This window comes from Macrobrachium nipponense, chromosome 25 (assembly GCF_015104395.2).
Source record: "Macrobrachium nipponense isolate FS-2020 chromosome 25, ASM1510439v2, whole genome shotgun sequence".
NCBI lineage: Eukaryota > Metazoa > Arthropoda > Malacostraca > Decapoda > Palaemonidae > Macrobrachium > Macrobrachium nipponense.
This window is the reverse complement of record NC_087214.1, coordinates 74,667,426-74,688,926: the sequence shown is the minus strand read 5'-3', so window position 1 is coordinate 74,688,926 and position 21,501 is coordinate 74,667,426. Positions and strand designations below refer to the sequence as shown.

Sequence of the window (21,501 nt, the reverse complement as noted above, 5' to 3'; positions counted from 1 at the left end):
TGCAAGCTCAGATCGCGGTAACCCCACCATCATTTTGGGTTCCCTCTTGGGACCCCAAAATGATTCGAGCCGGACGTGGGCTCTGCCGGTGGTAGCGGCGATCCTTTCCGCGAGGTCATTATGCAGACGCATCAGCTTAATGACCTCTGCAAAGTTCCTCTGTATCTCGGGAGTTACTGCGTCTTGTGGAGTAGGACCGTCCAGTCCCTCCAGCAAGAGCATATCCCCGCGATACTCCTCCTTCAGAAGGAGAAACACGACAGACCCTGACGGTCGCCTCCAACTACTTGCGCGTACGTTCTGGTCGGTCCTAAAACCGTGCCTGAGCCGTACGGCGTCATAGCTGGGTCACGAGCGGCGCACCTCTCGTGATCGCTCCTCGGTACCCTCGCTCCTCCCGGTATAGCCCGAGGAGGTTGAAGGTACGGGAAGAGGCAGACCTGACGCTCCCCCCTCGCTCGCTGGCAGGACCAGCGTGCGTGGAGGGCTGCTGCTGATCGTCAACCCGCGCGGTGACGGTCGAGCAGCAGGCCTAGCCTTGCCGCTCGCCTGGGGCGATTGGCTCGGCTGAGAACGTCGAGACCGATCTCTAGCGTCAGGCGAGCTGCCGCTGGTCACCGTCTCCGCCCGGTCCCATCGGGAGCGGCGGACGGGTGACCTGCTAGGCTCTCTGTCGCGTCGAGACCGGCCAGCGTCTCTCGGCGCGTCGAGCCGCTGGTACCAGCCGTGGCTGGTACCGGCGGCCGCGGGGACTCCTTTCTCCCGCCTCAACCCGTGGCTGGTCAGCGACCGTCACGTCAGCCCGAGCAGCCAGTTTGATCACTGCGAGAGCGTCCACCTGGCCTGGGCGAGAGTCGTGTGCACGACTCGCCAGTCTTCTGCTCCGCGCCGCTGTCTTGAAGGCGCGAGCGAGCTCGGGCGTCAAAACTTTGGCTGGACGGTCTTCTTTGGAAGAGCGTCCACTCGGTGCTTCTCGCGAACGAGCAGCGGCCGAGACGGAACCTGGTTTAGCGGCAGAACCGCTAGCACCAGGTGAGGACGCACCAGCCAGGCTGGTGACCTCTGGTCCCCTTCACTTCTTCTTTGCAGAAAGCGACGGCCCCGCCCGAAGGAACAGAGGACCGCGAAGAGCTTCCCCGCTCCCTGAGGCCGGGCCCTTGAAGATCCCGAAGGAGTCTTCTTAGGGGGGAGGAGGCAACCTTCTTCTTCTTCGGCTGTTTGGCCTTAGAAGTCGAAGGGGAAGGAGAGGCAGCAGCGACGACGAAGAAGCGACGAAGACGACGACGACACCTTCTTCCTCTTCCTCTTCTTCTTCGCCAGGCTCCGCAGGACAGACGTCAGGTCTTCCATCCAGGAGGGAGCCGGGGCAGTTGCCGAAGCAACAGGGCCCGACTGCACCTGTCCGGAAAGACCTGAGACTGTGACAGCACCACCAACAGCAGGAACAACAGGAACAGGTCCAGGAACAGCAGGAACGGCAGGAACATCTGAAAGTGAATGAGCAGCAGGCACCTGATCTGAAAGGGAATGAGTGGCTGGAACAGCAACAGGTACGGCAGGCACGGCAGGTACCACAGGAGAGCCAGGCGTCCTGTCGGCAGCTACCGTCATCCTCGGCACTGGCGGCAGGTCCAGGGGGGTACTCTTTGGGCAGCGGAAGTCCGGGGTCGGCAATACAAAGAACCCAGGTGGCGGTGGCACCGTCCTCTTTGGCACGGCAGGAATTGGTTTCTGGATTGCAGCCGTGGGTGTTTACCGACATTGATATGTGGTGTATACACCAGGTGCGGTGGCATCTCATATGCTGGTGTCGAGATTGTGGTTGTTGTAGTGGTTACCGCACCACCATTGAGTAACCACTGCCGACCCCGCCAACCGCTGAATCAACCCCTGTATGCTCGGCACCCCCTGCAGTCCCAGCGACTCCCACACCTGTCCAGGTCGTCCTTCGCTGATGGCACACCTGCGGAAGCAAGAACAGTCGGGTTAGTTAGAGGGGCTTCCTCGCGCCTGGGGGGAGAAGAACCCCACCCCAGAGCGGACGGAAGACCCCGAGTACAACTGGACGTCCGGGTAGCGGGCGCCCTCCTCCACACTCGACGGATCGAGAGAGGAGAAGGACTCCGCTACCCCCCCCGCAGGGGAAGGCGCGAAACGTGGGGGCTGGCCGGGGGGCAGGAGAGAGGACGAAGTGTCCGTTTACCAAAGGAGTCACTGGACTTTTTCCGATGACTTCTTGGGCGGCCTAAGTCTCTTCCTGCCCTCGTACAAGCACCCACTGCGCCTCGGACCAATGCATACACGTTACACAGGGCTCGTTGCGGGAGCACTCTCGCCCCCGACAACGAGTACAAACCTCGTGAGGATCTACATCCACAAACGATCTGAATCCTCCACATCTACGCCCCTCCAGCCCGGGACACACTCTACGGGCGACCGGGGGGCGTGGTGAAATCTCCATTTCTTCCTCACTCATCATAAATGATCAAAAAGAAATGCAAAGTACTTACAATCACTCTGAATTACACAGAAAGAGAGGGCAAATACTCAAACTCAAAGCAAACGACAAAGCGGGCAGAGCGATGACGAGCACGTCCTATCCACACACGGCCGAAAGCAAAAGTGATTTGTTTACCTCCCAGTCGCGCGGAACGCGCGACGATCGGACAAGCAGTTAACTACCGTTCTCCCCTTGTTCGAAGCTTACGACCGTTCCAGCTGCCGCTAGCTACTTCCTATTGTTAAAGGACCGAGGGTTTGTATTACGTATCGGAACAAATATGTACTTAGCAACTTTTGAGGTTTGTAGCTTCCAAAATTATGGTAAGTTATACACAATAAAAAGTCTGAAAAGTCCACACACTTATGATATATCTTATATACATTTAAATTCAATTTCTTGACACATATATACACCCTAATGTAAAACCAAAAGGGTTCTCCTCTTCAAAAAGCATTTTGTCAAAAAAATTTAACTCTTACATAATGATGCTACAGTTCCTACTTAGTTAAATAAATCTGTCACAGCCTCATGATCATAAAAGGAAGTTAAAGATCCACATGTAAATACAGAATTTTTTAATTATCTGATGACATTTAGGGGATCTTACCTGTTGCAGGATTATACCACATAAGTATCAAACGTGAAAGAAGTTTGGAAGAAGTAATCCGGCTTGCTAGCAACAACTTGCACAGTCCCTCAGCAGCATGTGTACGTACCTCTATATTTTCGCTCTCCATCATCTGTCGTGTGGTTATACAGGATTATATATTTTACTCAAAATGGAGACAAATAAAACCCTCAAACAACACTGCGATAGAAAACCTACCATACAAGGGTTCACTTTGCAGAAATCTAAGATAAAACTATGTACAAAATAAAAAAGTAAAATTCCAAAAATTATGCTACAAATATGGGAATCTTAAGAAACATTTTACAGAAAGCCAACGAAAACAACTAGATGGGGACTTAGAAAGGTAGTGAGCACATTAAAAAAATTTTAGATGGATTTAAAAAGGGAGTGAGTACCAGAAAGATTTCTTAAACTAAGGCTGTTACTCTAATGTAACACAAGACCTAAGGCATAAGAGACCTCTCTGATATAAAAGGCAGCATCCATTTTGGCTCAGACTTGCCTGCTTTGCTATTTAATTACTATAATAGAGAAACTACAAAGTAGAGCATATAGGAGCCCTGGGGAGCTGTTATAAGCAGATGACATAATTTTAACACTAGAATCTGAGAAAGGTTTGGGAATGTTTAAAGAAGCAAGAGGGGAAGAGAGAGGACTTGAAAATCAATGTAAACTAATACTGTAAAACCTTACATGGAACAGAAGGAAATTAAATAGCAGTCAAAAAATGCCCGGGAGATTACTGATATACCAAATGTATGAGAGGAGCAAATGCAGAAGAGAGGGAAGAGAGTCATGACATGGTAAATGGGATGGTCTTTGAAGAGGTAAACAATTTTGCTAACTTAGGGATGCACGGGAATGTGAAACAGACTGAAAGAGCAGCAAGAAAAACAAAGTCGTTATGTCAAGGATGAAATGGAATGGGGAGAACCAAGACTCATGTTGGCCACATAACAACTGTACCACACTGTTGACATTCAGTGGTCATACCACTGAATGTCAATATTCATAGCCTACAGTGCAAAGATCTCATTACAAATGAGAAAGTACCAAAGAAATGTAGTGTCTAGAAGCTAAAACAGAATATCTTAGAATGATGTTCTCGACATAAATGAGCAAGGATGGAGAACCAGTTAGTCAGCAAAGCATTAGGCATGAAGGTTGAAGAACACAGACCAGTATTCAGGCCCAAGGTGTTAAATGAGTGTAGATGAGAGTAGAAACCACTCATATCATGTCTGACTCGAAAAAAATGGTCTCGATGGCGTGAGGTTACAAAAACAAAAAGCAGAATAGTACATACTTGACAAAGAGCTGATATAATCACACCACCTTCTTCCTCCTCCTCTTCATTTGTTGCCTTGGTTTTTGAGTCACGCAGCAGTGTGGCATCATTTACTTCATTTATGTCCTCTGCAGCCTCTGTGAATTCTTCTAACCCATACAAAAGAAGGAGGTCCAACATGCAATGGAGAGCAGTCAACTGAATTTGCTCTACATCTATTCTTGAGATCTGTTACAAAACACTGAGTGTATTTTCTGACAAGGAACATTGGGAAAAAAGCATTGTATAAAACTCAACAAAATGTTTTGACATTCAACATTAAAAACCTAACCTAACACTATAAGCATCAAGAAAGCTGAAAATTCCACAACTGAGAACCATCATCACTCTTGTTAATTACAAAATGCAAATACTACTACCATACAAGTATTTACAACATACCTGCAAAAACAAAACTAGGTGTTGCTTGGCAAGATCACCAGATATCAAGCATAGAAGGCCTAAGGCTTTAACTCCTTGATTTCTCACGACAGGATCTTCTGAACGAAGGCAGGGTAAAATGAGATGCTCGTTGAGGGAATGAAGTGTGGGAGTCATTGCCGAGATGTCTGGATTTTCGGTCATGTGGCACACTATCATCAAGCATTTACTCAAGGTGGTCGGATCTGTGCGCTCTTCTTGTACCTAAGATGCCACGGAGGAATTAGATATACAGGCAGTCCCCTGGGGGTTACGACGGGTTTGGCTTACAAAGTTCCGAGGCTAAGGCGCTTTTCAATTATATTCATCAGAAATTATTTCCAGGGTTACGACGCCTACAAAGCTCATCTGGCACAAGAAATATGACACCAAAAATGCAATATAATCAATATTTGAAGTTTTTTTTAATGAAAAATGCAATAAGAATGCAGTTTACATAGTTTTTAATGCACCCAAAGCATTAAAAGTAAGGTTTTCTTAGGATTTTTGACGATGTTCCAGCTTACGACGATTTTTGGCTTACAACGCATCTCAAGAACGGAACCCCCGTCGTAACCCCGGGACTGCCTGTACATATTTTCATCAGGTACACAGCACTTAAAGAGCCAAACCTTAATTATTAATAAATGCTTACTTTAACATCAAAGGTGTTATATCTAAAACTATAAGAGGAAAATACATGTTGTAATGTAAAAACCCTAATTCTGTAAGTACTATACCAAGTGCTGCTCGCATAGCATATGGTAGCATAGATAATGTCCAATATATACTTGATAATTATCACAGTTATGCACAAACAATGATTGAATCTGCGTCACTGCTACACCCACCTCATTTTGTGTGATAGTAGCCTCCTAAACACTGAAGTCAATGATAAGAACAGTTCAAAAATTATATAATACATACTGGCACTTCTTCTGTAGTCATTTCATCCAAAGAGATGAGGGAGAGATCAGTTTCCAGTTCTTCCAGCTCCTCCTTCAGCACTTGTGCTTTGCCAAAATCCAGTTCCCTCACACACTCTTCAATCTCTTCGCGCACCTGGTTCATCCGGACCTTTAATTTGGCTGCCTGTGAGCAAAAGGAAAGATATTCTAAAAGCCAAGTTAAACAAATACATCCAGATCTTTATTTTGACTGAATCTGAGCAAAGGGCTGCTTTGTCCATTAGTACACTGGAATATACTTCATTCTCTAGTTCGTTTTGAAACTATTCACAGTACAGTAGGGCCTCATTAATCACGGGGGATATTTGGGCCCAGAACCCCCCATGATAAGTAAATACCCGTGTTATCCATGGTACCCCCCTGGAAAATTGACCGTTTTGTAAAACTGCCTACTTTAATAATTAACCCACCCAAGACCACTATTTCAATGTTTATAACTGCCTACTTTAGTTCAAGCACCAAATATTTCTTCAACTATCACCTTAAACTAAATTCAAGACAGTTTCAAAGTTATTCTTTCCTATCTTCAATTTCCCCTGCATCAGATCAGCAAACAAAATTATAATTACCTAACAATTCCTTTCTATTTTCATGATTTGGCTGCTGCACCAAACTAAAAGTACATAGTAAATCTATTTCGTCAATGAACATATTTATGATAAAAAAAAAACATGATTTACTGTAATGATTACAGCACCCAACTATAATATTAATGTATAAACAGCAAAATACAGCAATTAAAATCTAGTTTTGTCTTTTGTTTACGTTTAGAATCAGCTGATGGACGTTTATTACCGAAGAATTATTTTGGAAAACAATTTAGTTGCCTAAAAGAAACGAATTTATTAATGGAATTATTATTATTATTAACTTTGTACTAATAGTTTGTTATGATATTATGATACAGTAATTCATATTTTCATTGAGAGCGAGAGAGAGAGAGAGAGAGAGAGAGAGAGAGAGAGAGAGAGAGAGAGAGAGAGAGAGAGAGAGAGAGAGAGAGAGCAGCTTGTGACGAGAGTAACTTGAATAGCTTGAGATAGCAGCTTAGGACGAGAATAGCTTGAGAGAGCAGCTTAGGACTAGAGTACAGTTGACTATCTTAGCTCGAGAATAACAATGAAATTTGTATTTTAAATATTTTATAAGAAATGAAACATGGACAGTGATAAGATATTCTCTTGTATACTATTATAATATGTGATAATCAATGAGTCAACTATAAAAGTTGTATTGAAGCACAGTTTCGTAAATCACAGAAAGACTAAAAATATGGCAACACATATTTTTATTCTTTCGGGGACCATCTTGGTCTTTTTATTACGATAATAATAGATCAGTATTATAGTTTTTTTTCTGTAAGTGATGAGAGAGAGAGAGAGAGATTTGCTATTTACATTCATAGTATTTGAAAATTTGTGAATGAGTTTTATTCTAAAAATGCATTTAGTCATGAAAGAAGAAGAAAACAGTAATTAGTGAATCTTGGTCTATGAATAAAATTCGTCGATTTCGTTATTTTCCGGAATATACGTAGCATTTGGGCTTCACAAAAAAAGTAAGTAAAGTGATTTATGACAGAGTTTAGAGGATACTTACGTAAAAATACATCGGTACTTTGTAGAACGGTATTTTTTTCGTGAATGAATATACATTTATGATAAAAAATAGTTACTGTACTGCTTAGAGTACCATACTGTAATATTAATGTAATCACATCAAAATAAAGTAATCATTGTTTATTGTATACTGTAAACATGTAAAGTGTATTTTTGTCTTTTGAAAAATGGATTCCCCAAGGAATTATTCCTTGAAGAGGCTTTTTATTATGTAGATATACCAATAATATGACAATTTGTCGAAAATTGCATTTTTCCTAACTATACAAACCTGAGGTCCTTTAACAATAGGAAGGTAACTAGCGCAGCTGGGACGGTCGTAAGCTTCGAACAAGGGGAGAACGGTAGTTAACTGCTTGTCCGATCGTGTGCGCGCCCGCCCGCGCGCCGAGAGGTGAAGAATCACTTTTGCTTTTAGGCCCATGCAAAAAGTTGCAGAGTGAGGGGTGGCATGAGGTGGGACTATATGTAAAGGACCTCAGGTTTGTATAGTTAGGAAAAATGCAATTTTCGACAAATTGTCATTTGTTCCGATACGTAATACAAACCCTCGGTCCTTTAACAATAGGAAGACTCACTTCTTGGTGGGAGGAATCTGAGTCTTTTTGGTGAACAGACTGGTGTTCGTCCAACCCTGGAGTGCCTCCCTGGTCGTAAGAAAAGAGCAAGGGAGGGAGTCCAAACCTCTGTCCGATTGATCGGGTGTGTGCACCGCAGGATCAATGGTCAGACCTCTGGGCCAAGTACTAAGAGAGAGGCAAAGCGGTATCTCTTCGTACCAGCAAGCAAGAACTTGTTCCTGTTTGCAAGAGACAATCATAAAATGATGGGTTTGTCTCAATTTGGCATCCACTTCCTCCCTTCCCTTGTTGGAGGAAGTGGTGGATATTTTACTCCTATCCCTACTGAAAGGGATAGGATGGTGCTCTATTGAGTAGCTCACCTGCATCTCGTCCTTACCCAGCAGGGTGACGACCGTGTCCCTCTACCCAAAGGTAGAGGGAAGAAAAAGAGAATGGGGAAGAGGAGCCAGTCACACTCTCATTCCTACATCCATTCTTACGGTCACACCAGGACTCGATGCTGTTCAGCCTGCGAGGGTATCTGGGGTTAACTACACAACGTGTTGAGCAACCACCACGGTTCCCAAGGAAAAAGATCCAAGGAACTGTGGGCAATATCCTGAAGGTAGAAGGAGGTGCATGCGGTCCGGTTGGACCAGGCCGCCTGCCATTACCTGCGCCACGGAGAAGTTCTTGCGGAACGCGAGAGAATGATGAAGAGGCGTCCACACTCATCCTGGGTGTCGAGTTTTCTTTCAGACAGCTCCGTCGCACCTTCACAGGACAAAGCAGCATAGCCTTCCGTATCGGAGGCTGGTGACGTCCATTAGGGATGGGTATTGTGAAGGACTCGAAACCAATCGTCAGTTACTGAAGGGTTCTGAGTCTTCGCTACGAAGATCGGTACGAAATCGAGCGTCACAAATCCCCATCCCTTTGTGCTTGACTTCTCAAGAGAAGTCATGCAGTTACCTAAGACGAAAAGAAGGGAATAGTCGTATGACCTATCCCTCTTCTCGACTTTGGTTATGTACCAGTACTCATACTGACAAGCTATTTAGACGAAGTAATGATTGCTCTAAAGAACCAACCTGAACTAAGTCCATAGCATAGTTCGTAACTGACTCGGGCGCTCTGACAGCTGCCGACTGACTGGTTCGGAATCAGTAGAGGCAAGTTGTCCAAGCATCCGGGTAAGTCACGTGACCTTCGCCCTTTAAAGAGTTATGCTGAGAGACCAAACAAATAAAAATATTTGTTAGTCACCGATGCCGGACGGCGCGGCGATGATTCTCTTAATGCATAAGCTCAAAAGGCGAAAGTCAATTGCCTTCAAAAGACCGAGGTCCCTGATGGCAAGAAAATCTCATAGACGTTGAATCTCAGCTTAAGGAGAAACAACACTATGTGACGTTGAAGACGAAGGTAGGCAATGAATGCAACCTACGTCTTCCAGCTGAATCGAGAGAAGGAATCTCAAGATTCTAAACCTGTGCTTACAAATGACTGAAAACGCTAACCGCCATTTCATTGCTGTCCGTTGTGCAATGAAAGCGGGGCGTTCTTCAGTAATGAAACACAGGGGAGAGCCGCTTGAAGAACTGCTTCTCATGGGAATATAGGCTGAAAACGGTTTGGAAGTAGAGCTCGGCAGGTGTGGGAGTAGGCGATGTCTTTCAAATACATCTGCTAATCCGGGGTGAACAATGAACAATTGTACACCTCGAATACAAGATATTTTGAGGACAAACTCAGATTCCGCAAAAATCATTCGCATTATCGGGAATACGATGCAGCAAGAGTACCTATTACAGAATTCTGTTACCGTGCGGTAAACAGAAAGATGAGAGTCGAATAGATATCTCTGTTTAAAATTCTCGCAATACCGAAGACGATGAATACTAGCGTTTCTCAGCAGTAGATGGTCATTCATGTATGCGAGAATCCCCGTTAATCAGAGACTTAAGTCCGTGATTGTTGGGCAGAGATACGGTTGTTATTCAATCAAAGCAGGTGAGAAAGACATAAACAACCGTCTATCTCAAAGCGGCAGCTGATACTGAAATGCCTCGGGCAATTCAATACGCAGTAGCTGTCGCTGACTCGTCATCTGAGTTGCCAAGTAATCCTTTCCACGAAGGAATGCGTTCGGCTAGAACCACCGAGCATAAAAAGATATGCTCGAGCAATTATATTTAAGCGAAACGAATTTCGGTAAATATAAAAGCTTAAATGGTGTTGTTGTGACAACACCATAAGTATAAAAATAAAATTGAAACTGGAAACTCCTGGGAGGTTGCAGGCAACCCGGGGTTGCAGTTCAATTAGAATACTTTTCGTCTAAGTCGCAATCCGTAGGGAATAACCAAGGATATGCGCTACCCTCGGGGGGACCATTCAACTGCTTAGCAGAATCATGTCGCGAGGTTAATATACGTAGTATATTTGTAGGATTCTGAACAACGATCTCCATCCTAAATTCTTTCCTTCAAGAAAACAAAATAAGGATTTGGAGATCGACCACCTTCGTTCTCTATTAAAGAGAGTGAAGGAGAAGTCTTCCTCGAAGGAAAGCTTCAATGGTGAACAGAATACTAAGACGATAGTTCCAGCCAAACTGGATATTCCCGTCCGTTCTTCTCTATTCCAGGTTGGTCGCCTACTGTGAGATAGTCTTCTTTCAGCAGCAGTCTTCTTCCTAATGCTAGAAATTCCAGGAATTCGAGCATAGGCGAGGTTCCCGATTATCGTGTAAATATCGGGGATTCTCGTTCTCGCTCACTTTGGACCGTGGTCTCGCCTAAGTGTTTGGAGATCGTAAGAACTCTAACACTCTGAATGCGCTAGAAATTCCGTAGAATTCTAAGCAGACCGAATTCGTCAAACGATATCGGCTGGTGGTCCTCTCGATTCCCGTAGAAATCGAGAATGGGGCAGGATCCCTCCTCAACGACCGGGGCTTACGTCAGGTAGGACCCGAAGGTCCCCCCTGGTAGCGCAGTCCCCAACGTGGGACCTACAGAGAAATCTCTGTAGGATCCTTCCCCTTTCCCTCGTAGCCGTAAGGAGAGAGGGAATGGGGGAGGAATTGGATACTCGCTCGCCTTCCCAGTGGAACTAGCAGTTGGAGAAGAGTAGGAGCAGCCATCGCCTTGCGGCGATGGCCTCTCAGAGTCTGGGAAAACGTATCGTCAGGAGAAAACGTTTTCCCCGAGGAGGGTTACGAACTCTCACTGTAGGTAAGGGTCTGCCGCCACTGTGAACGTCGTCTGGGTGGGGCTGATCGACACCTGACAGGAGAGAGCCGATACCGTCCTCCGACTCATTCCAGTCCTCGTCGAGGTCGAAACCTCTAGGAGGACCGAAGAGTATTAAATACGGTGTCCGAAGACACGTAGAAACGCCGCTGTCGCCGTAGAGGAGGTGGAAGTAGCTTGATCGACCGGCCAGAACTGAGAGAGCCTTCTTGTCCGGAGACGAGAGACTCTGGTTCAAGACAGAATAGGCAAGCTCCGATCGCGGCATACCCACCGTCGGTTTTTGTTGGGTTCCCTCTCGGGCCCAAAACGACTCGAGCAGAGGACATGGGCTCTGCTGGTGGGAGCGGCGATCCTTCCCCCCCGGCCCCGGTCGTTGTGCTGACGAATCAGTGCAATAACCTGGGTAAAGTTACTCTGAATCTCGGGAAGTTTTAACAAGCGTCTTGAGGAGTAGGACCGTCCAGTCCCTCCAACAAGAGCAGCTCCCAGGACCCTCCTCCTTCAGAAGAAGGACCAGCAACAGTATCCCTGACGGTTGCCTCCAATCACTTGCGCGTACGTCCTGGTTGGTCCTAAGACCAACCTGGCACGTGCGGCGTCGTGACGGGATCGTGAGCGGCGCATCTCTCACGATCACTCCTATATACCTCGCTCTTCCTGGCGTATGCCGAGGAAGTTGAAGGTATCGGAGAGACAGAACTGACGCTACCCCCTCTCCCCCTGACGGTCGCCTCCAATCACTTGCGCGTACGTCCTGGTTGGTCCTAAGACCATACGTGGCACGTGCGGCGTCGTGACGGGATCGTGAGCGGCGCACCTCTCACGTATCACTCCTAGCTACCTCGCTCTTCCCCGGTGTAGCCCGAGGAAGTTGAAGGTAGTGGAGAGACAGACCTGACGCTCCCCCCACCCCCGCTCGCTGGCAGGACCAGCGTACGTGGGGGGCTGCAGCCGTCACCAACCCGCGGTGGGGATCGATCTGCAGGCCTGGCCGTGCCGCTCACCTGTGGCGAGCGGCTCAACTGAGCACGTCGACCCCGGTCCCGTGCGTCAGACGAGCTGCTGCTGGTCACCGTATCCGCCCGGTCCCTGTGGGAGCGGCGGTCAGGTGACCTGCAGAGCTCGCTTTCGCCGTGAGACCCATTGGTGAGCGTCCTCGCGGCACGTCAAACCGCTGGTACCCAGCCGAGGCTGGTACCGTCGGACGAGGGGACCTGGGGGACCTCTTCCCAGCCTCAACCCGGGTGGCCGGTCAGAGACCGTCACGTCCACCGAGGTACCGGCTGGTCGCTGCGAGAGCGGCCGCTGGCCTGGCGAGAGTCACCTGAGCGGCTCTCGTCAGTCTTCTGCTCCGTGCCTCGGTCATGACGCTGAGCGAACTCAGGCGTCTTAAACTTTGGCTGCACGGGTCACCCGAAGGAGATCGTACACTCGGAACTTCTCGCGGACGAGAAACCGAGCCGGTACCTGGCTTAGCAGCAGAGCTGCCAAGACCAGGCGGGAGGGTGTACCAGCGGTAGCCAGCACACCCTTGGTCCCCGTCTTCTTCTTCTTCTCAGAAGGGGAGACGGGTCCCCGTTCCCGAAGGAACAGGAGACCAGCAGAAGAACCCCCCCGTCACACCGGAATGTGACGAGCCCTTCGAAGTTCCCGAAGGAGTCTTCTTAGGTGGGGGAATAACAAAACCCGGTTACCAGCTGGTCGCTGCAAGAGCGGCCGCTGGCCTGGCGAGAGTCACCTGAGCGGTTCTCGCCAGCCTTCTGCTCCGTGCCGTGGTCTTGGCGCCGAGCGAACTCTGGCGCCGAAACTTTGGCTGCACGGTCTCCCGAGGGAGAGCGTACACTCGGGATCTCCCGCGAACGAGAGACCGAGCCGGAACCTGGCGTAGCGGCATCGCCGCTAGCACCAGGCGAGGAAGTACCAGAGCTAACCGATACTCCTCTGGTCCCCGTCTATCTCCTTACGGAAGGGGAGACGGGCCCCGCTCCCGAAGGAGCAAGGAGGACCAGCAGAAGGACCCCCCGTCCCACCGGGGTGGGACGGGCCCTTAGAAGTTCCCGAAGGAGACTTCTTAGGGGGGGAAGGCAGCCTTCTTCTTCTTCGGCTTATGGGCCTTAGAAGTCGAAGGGGAAGAGGCAGCAACAGACGAAGACGAAGATGACACCTCCCTCTTCTTCGTCAGCTCACGCAGGACAGTCGTCAGGTCCTCCATCCAGGCCGGAGTCGGGCCTATTGCCGAAGCAACACGGCCCGACTGCACCTGTCCGGAAGGACCTGGGACTGGGGAAGACACACCATGGGCAGGACCAGCATGGACAGGCGCAGGAACCAGGAGCGACAGGAACAGCAACCAGCTCAGGAGCGGCAGGAACAGCGGCAGCGGTAAACACAGAAGGGACAGCCAAGCCAGTAGCGGGAACCACATCAGCGACAGGTAGGGCGGACAGGCCCAGCCATCGCCTCGTAAATCATCGGCACCAGCGTGGTACTGGCGGCCGGTCCAGGGGCGAGCTGCTGGAACAGCGAAAGTCTGGGGCAGGCAACACAAAGAAAAGAAAACACAGGCGGCGGCGGCATACCCCTCCTCGGTACGGCGGCGACCGGCCCTAGAAGCGGCCAGACGGCGTTCACCGACACAGCATGGGGAGTGTAGACCAGCGGGGGGAAGCAGCATAAGCGGCCGTGAAGGTTGTAGTGGAGACCACTCCAAGGTCACCGCCCCAGACCTCGCTAGACTCTGCAGCAGATCGTGGATGCTAGGCACGCCCTGCAGCCGCAGTGGTCCATACCTGTCCAAGGTCGTCTCCCACGGCTGTAGCACCTGCGGTAGCACAGACAGATTAGTAAGAGGGGTTCCCTCACGCACGGGGGGGAGACATGCCCCACCCCGAACGGAAGGAAGACCCCAAAAAAACAAAACAAAATACGAGGAAGCTGAGCGGGGGGGCAGGAAAGAAGACGAAGAATCGGATACCAAGGGAGTCGCGGGAGAGCTTTCCGACGACTTCCTGGCAGACCTTCGCTTCCCTACCCCTACCCCCGCACAGCAGTGAAAAGTAATATGAAAATGAAACAGAATACTGCACTTGCGATTCACTTCATAGAACTTAAAGAGGGAAAAATCAATTCCCGGTAAGAGCGGAAACTTGATCCATAATAATATGATGCTATCATAAATAATATGAAAATGAACAATACTGCACTTGCTATTTTCACTTTCACAGCAATAAATCGTAAGGATTAATTCCCGGGTAAGAGCGGAAATTGATCCAAAATTAAATTTGATGCAATTAATAAATGAAAATGTGAAAAGAAAACTGCATTGCGAATCCACTTTCATTGCATTCTATCATACAAAATAAGAGGCTCTTGCCGAGCGCAATCAAGCTCTCGGCAACGAACGCACAGGGCAAAAATATAATGAAAAAGAGTACTTACATCTTTCAATTACACACTTTCGCCCAAAATACATGACTCGGCGCGAGTGCGCCCGCCCTCGGCACCGAGACATAATTCAAGGGTTCAATTCCTGAAAAGAGCGGAAATCGCCGTCTCTACGGCGATAGCTCCATGTTGATTCATAATTAAGTAATGAAAATGAAAACAGTGTACTTACAGTTTCATTTTCAAGTCAAACCAAACCATTAGTAGAAAACACAATATAAACAAAGCATACGACGATGAAGCGGGCAGAGAGCGATGACGAACACGTCCTTCACACCCGCGGCCGAAAGCAAAAGTGATTCTTCACCTCTCGGGCGCGCGGGCGCGCGCACGATCGGACAAGCAGTTAACTACCGTTCTCCCCTTGTTCGAAGCTTACGACCGTCCCAGCTGCCGCTAGTTACCTTCCTATTGTTAAAGGACCGAGGGTTTGTATTACGTATCGGAACAAATATAAGATTTGCATTTTATTATGAATATATGACAATAATATGTAAGGTAAAAATGGTTTTATTACGTTTACGCTTCGTCGCCAAATGCAAACAACATACGATAATCTATGACAATTATCGTTTGTATGACTGCAGTGTTCAGAGAAGTTGATTACGTTATACCAAAACAATAATGAAGTTCGAATTGAAAATTTATGTTTTCCTAAATGTTATTACTACTGTAATTAAACTACTACTATTAACATTTCTAAAAGGTTAAGAATGACAAAGGTACTGTGAAGTGTAACTCAATGTTTACATTTCTGCTGGCCGCTCAACTACAAGTTGATGTCAATGACGTGGAATTATTCCATGAATAGGCTATATATTATGAAGATATGCCAATAATATATAAGGTGAGAATGGTTTTATCACCTTTACTGTCAGTTAATATCATAATGTGAATCTGCTCATGCATTTGTTGGTTATCGGAACCGGACGAGGCTTAGCCTACCACCGGCTAGCCTGCGATGCTGTGATTCATACCAGCGATATATAGACTGAGAAGTGGTCCAAGGAAAAATCCGTGATTAACTGAATCCGTGATTGCTGATCCGCGACTAAGCGAGGCCCCATTGTATTCAGGAGTGTCGAATGAAGTATTTTAAGTCCCTAGCTGTGGTTCAGACCTTGGACCAAAAACTGGATATGCGTAATCAAATCTGTTCGTGATACAATAAGGGATCCATTTATTTGATAAGGGTTAATTCTGCCAGCTACTTGCTGGTGTTTGTGTGTATTTCAGAAGAACATTCTTTTATATTATCTACCTCCTCGACCTCCAAGAGTTGGTTTTCAGAAATAACAGAAGCAAGAAGCAATGTGGTTGAGTAACCATGGACTATTATGATTCTGTATTTTTAGCAGAGTGGGTTTGCATCTTGTATGTGTACAGAGAGAGAGAGAGAGAGAGAGAGAGAGAGAGAGAGAGAGAGAGAGAGAGAGAGAGAGAGAGAGAGAGAGAGCAGTGCGTATATTACTTACTAATTCTAGTTATATCTAATTTCTGAAATTTAACCACTTATTGCCAGTATTTCATGAGACATATCAGAATCCTCTGAAAAGCTATGAAATAGTACTTTACAATGATACAGTCCCAACTTCCTTCATTCCTGATTTAAAACCTCTATGACATAATAAAACTTTACACATTACCTAACACCCATTCCAAAATGCAAACTAGAATTCATGTTGAAGACTACAAAACATTCCTAATAGTATTCATAATTTGGTGATTCTGGCATTACAGTTTTATTTGTTACAATTAAAGTGTAACAAGAACACTTTAAAAAAACATAAATACATAAACTAGTTCAAACAGATCTGTTTACCTTACCCATCCAAGATCTTACCTGAATCTTATTCTTCCTCTGTTCCTCATCACTAACCGGCAGAACAACAACAGTTTTTGTTGCTGGTTCTCGAATTTCAGATATAATTTCTGCTAGTTGGTTCACTCTGGTAGTTGGAGGGTGAAGTTTGCCAAACACTTCCACTAGTTCCTTAATCAATGCCTCTTCAATTTTGTCACTGACCAACAGAGTTCTCACTAGCTTATCCAGTGAACGACGACCAACCTAAAATCAAGATCGAAATCAGAATAGAAGTTTCTGGTATAAAAGGGAAAAAATTAAAACCTGATTAACTAATATTTAAAATGTCTTTGTATCTGATATTTCTTTCACCTTCTGAGAACCCTGCATACTTAAGAAACATCCTTGAAAAACATCACCTCTTTCAGTAATTAATAGCATCAAAAATTAGTTGAATAGGACTACCAAGTCCCATTTCTATACTACTCTTGTAGGCTCAACAGAAGGATTTGTTTTGGTACAGAGGTGAGTACTTTAGTGTAAGAAAGTAAAACAAGCTTAACACCTAATATAGAAGGAACCTAATGGAATAAAGATGACAAGTAAAGGGCAGAAATCAAAGTAGTCTGGGGGACGAAGGGACACTATTAAGAACTTTTAGTATTGTCTGCAGCTACATTGAGGACATAGTCAGCAGCAGTATGGGGCATAATCACCAGAGTTGCAAATTCCTTAAGTTCTAAATCATGAAAAACAAAATTTCATATGGTTGGGTGACATAATATAGATCCATCAAAAGCTCAAATGAACAAAAACCACTTTACCTCGTCACTTAGATCGTAGAGCATTGTCATGGTTATCAACTGAGTCATCACAAATTCTCTCTCCATTAGAAGGACAGCTGTTTCCTGCTCATCTCCAGTATCCTTCAATTCCATAGTGGCATAATCGTGAACATAACTGCTAAACACGGTCAACTCCGGGATTATAGTTTCCAAAGCTTCTTCTAAGCCTTCATTTCTGAAAATGCACTAGAAAACTTTAGAATATATATATGAGTATTAAATAAACAACTAAAATCCTGTATCTCACCATCAAAATACCAATTACATTTCAAACGTTTTTGAAGATGAAAGATACTACATAACACTAATTATTATTACACTGTGGTTAAATTAACATCTTCTTCAGTTAAACATAAAAAAGATCCTCATTTCTTTAGCATATAATGGTGTCCATACCTGAGATGTTGAGTGAAACACCTCCAGTACAGCGCTGACTCGGGGCGAAGGGCACTGTAATCAATGATGCGCTTGTTGACGTCAAGTCCAAAATTTTCAGACATGTCCGCAAAAGAGTTGTCTCTGAATAATGTCTTCAGAGCCAACTCTGCTTCGGCGACAGATGCTTCGACGTCCAAACACGATAAAAATTCCAGGACGTTGCAGTTAACCATGCGTAACCATGATTGAATCAGACACTTTTCCACGGCCTTGCGCACTGCTTCACAACGATCCTTGAGCCCTTCTGATATCAAACGAACTCTCTGGGCAATAGTCAGAGATCTAATGTGCACCTTCTGTGCTAGCACTTTGAAGGCCTGGAAAATATTACGAATGTGAAAAAATGTCAAAACCAATTTCAACTGAAAGTAGCAGAAGTCATAGTACTCATAAGAACTCCTTTAGAGGATGCAATGGAAACGCTTCACTGAATTTCAAAACATCCCCTTAAAACCATGATGCAGCTTTACAGATTTATCCTATGCTGTATTTAACACACAAAGAACTCAACTAATAATACTAAAGATATTCGGAAGAAAAATGTGGCATGGAAGAAAGCAAACCAGTAAAATTTCCTTTAAAGTGAGACATACATAATGCTAAAAATTACACATTAAACCTCACGTTCCATTTACACAATGGCAAACTGCATTACTGTGACAAATGTCATGTCTATGTGTACTTTCTTTTGGATCTGAGCTTCTAAATGTACTACTTTGGAATAAAATGATCTATAAAAGTCCTGATTTTTCCAAGCAACCTTAGCATGTCTGTCTGCATAACCCATAGCAACTACTAGTCTTCAAAGAGCTTGCTTTGGATCACATGGCAAAGGCCTAAGTGTAATGGCTATTGGTTTACATGAGGGACATACCAATCATTAAGTTGCAGGCATACCATGAGGATTGTCAATCCTTGCTGTAATATTCTCAATTTTGTTCCAAAAGTGATTGAAAAAAATTTCATATTTACTAATCAAATATAGGTAAACCTCGATTCTCTTCTCGGTTGGGTGCTAAGCGACAACCGCCATTAACCGAAACTCAGCAGTTTATGGCGCCTGTTAGGTATGTTATGACACCATAACTCGATTATCAGCACCTTATGGTGCCGATAACCGAAACTTGGCTCGTTATGGTGTCATAAATAGCCACAGGTCGTCATTAACCGAGTCGCCACTAACCAGGGTCTGCCCGTATACCAATGATGTGCTTTGAGAAACATACCTCCCGCCTTACAACGTCGTTTACGTCCCTCGTGCGCTCCAGAACATCTGGCAACGTCTGAAACGTTATGGCTATACCTGACAAGACAGCTCGGCGTACATCATGATTGGGGTCCATAGAAAGATGATACCTGTAAGCTGAAGAAACAAACACACTTGTCAAGGATAACGATGCAATGCTGTGAACGGCTGAGGTACAGTTAGGTAGGAAAGTGACAGGATGAAGGCCTGATGGACGACCGAGAAGCCCTAAACCAGATGGAGATTCTGGTAATATTGACACAGGGCAACAGGGAATGAAAAGAACTCAATTCACATTAAACCCTATAAAAGATAAGGCTATTAAACCCTATATAGGATAAGGCTATTAAACCCTATAAAGGATAAGGCTGACATAAAAGCTTAATGATAACTTGAAATGTAGCACAGTTACTATAAATGCAAGAGTTCGCAAATACAGGGGGTTCTCTGTATAAGCATAATGTACCTAATGCTTACCTTTAATAACTGGACAAGCCTTGTTTCGGGGATCCTGCAACCGAGCAAGAGCAAGCACAGCCTGCACTCTCACGGAGGCGACCTTGTCTTGCAGTCGCTGAAGCATCGTATCGTAAATGCTGCTGTATAACTCGTCGTCAATCACAGCCTCTTCTCCCATGTTATTCAAAATCTTGTTGATGAGCTGACAAACACGAAATCGAACGGCCTGGCTATTTGCTTCATGGCTCTAAAAGTAAACAAAAAAGCATTACGAGAAGTAGCCAATCAATAAAACATGAACCTTTAACTAAAAAAGTAAAGCAAATGTCATCTCAGCAAAACCCTACAAAATCAAGCCACCTATCATGTTGTTATTGTTGTTCAAGATTAAGCTGGCCTTATGCCAGCACAGGCTCTCGCTCATAGAGCAGCCCATAGGTCATTTAGAATATTTGCATGGGAAAAGTGAATTTAGGATATGAATATGCACCTTTATTACAATCATATGGATATGAAAATGAGATGTAATGTGTGAAGGAGGGAAATGAAAGGTTAACATGTGAGGTTATAAACCCCTTTGAGCCCTTAGTAGGAGAAAAAGATCAATAGCAGCGAGTAATGGCGAGTCAGAGATTGCCAGTAAGAAAATTGAAATAATCATTGCCGCAAAAGAACAGGGTAAAAGAAAAAAAAAAATCCATGGAGTTAAAATACGTAGCAATCTACTCACATTGAGAAGAAATTCAATCAAGCGAACCAGAAATATGTCTGCTTCATCTTCCTCATCCTCTTCCTCATCTCCTTTCTTAGCATTTTCTTTGTTGTTTGACTCCTCTTTCTTCATTGTGGCAAACTTGGCAACAAAGTTCAGCGTTCGTTCCACGGCTGGCTGTTTATCTCCATGAATTAAACTTTTTTTCAATAAATTTGTAAAATCAGCCACAAAAGTATTAAGGTCACTCTGTAAATGAAAAAAACGAATGCAGATTACAATAAAGGTATGGGATAGATGTTTATATCTTAGAGGGGCTATTGGTACTGGATAACATTACTCTTATGACAAAAATCATTTCTAACTAATTGTACAGAAAAAGTAGCTAGGATTCATTAGAAAACCCTTCAGTGATCTACCTACTACATACAACTTAAACTCAGAATCCTTCCTCATAATTCCTAATGACAACATTTATGAAACAAAACAGGACACAAAGATATTGTATTTAATACCTACGAGAAATTTTGTAAAAATGATTAAAATGACAATTTGTCCAAAATTGCATTTTTCCTAACTATACAAACCTGAGGTCCTTTTACACATAGCCCCACCTCATGCCACCCCTCACTCTGCAGTTTTTGCTTGGGCCAAAAGCAAAAGTGATTTGTTTACCTACCAGTCGCGCGCGCGCGCCTGTCGGACACGCAGTTAACTACCGAACCCCTTGTTCGAAAGCTTACGACCTATCCAGCTGCCGCTAGTACCTTCCTATTGTAAAAGGACCTCAGGTTTGTATAGTTAGGAAAAATGCAATTTTGGACAAATTGTCATTTGTTCCGACACGGCATACAAACCTTCGGTCCTTTTACAATAGGAAGACTCACTTCTTGGTGGGTGGAATCTGAGTCTTTTGTGAACAGACTGGTGTTCGCCCAACCTTGGAAGCCTCCCTGGTCGTAAGAGCGAGGGAGGGATCCAAGCCTCTGTCCGATTGATCGGGGTGTGCACCGCAGGATCAATGGTCAGACCTCTGGACCGAGTACTAAGAGAGAGGCAAGCGTATCTCTTCGTACCAGCAATGTAAGAACTTGTTCCTGTACAGGAGCAAATATAAAGTCATGGATTTGACTCCTGTAGGCATCCACTTCCCCCCCCTTGTAGGAGGAAGTGGTGGATATTCTGCTCCCATCCCTAGTGAAAGGGATAGGATGGGGCTCTGTCATATAGCTCACCTGCATCTCGTCCTCATCCAGCGTAGT

General features: G+C 45.4%; 1 protein-coding gene across 1 annotated transcript in view; it reads right to left on the bottom strand.

The window, feature by feature from the left end:
* Nucleotides 1-21,501, bottom strand: part of LOC135199546 (condensin complex subunit 3-like) — a gene marked incomplete in the record, with an annotated part of 128,533 nt that overhangs the window by 86,787 nt on the left and 20,245 nt on the right. Inside the window, 10 exon segments of the mRNA XM_064227701.1 lie at nt 3,111-3,243; nt 4,441-4,650; nt 4,864-5,106; nt 5,809-5,973; nt 16,579-16,803; nt 17,364-17,559; nt 17,781-18,139; nt 19,049-19,185; nt 19,546-19,774; nt 20,258-20,488. Of these exon segments, the coding sequence (XP_064083771.1) occupies nt 3,111-3,243; nt 4,441-4,650; nt 4,864-5,106; nt 5,809-5,973; nt 16,579-16,803; nt 17,364-17,559; nt 17,781-18,139; nt 19,049-19,185; nt 19,546-19,774; nt 20,258-20,488 (2,128 nt within the window).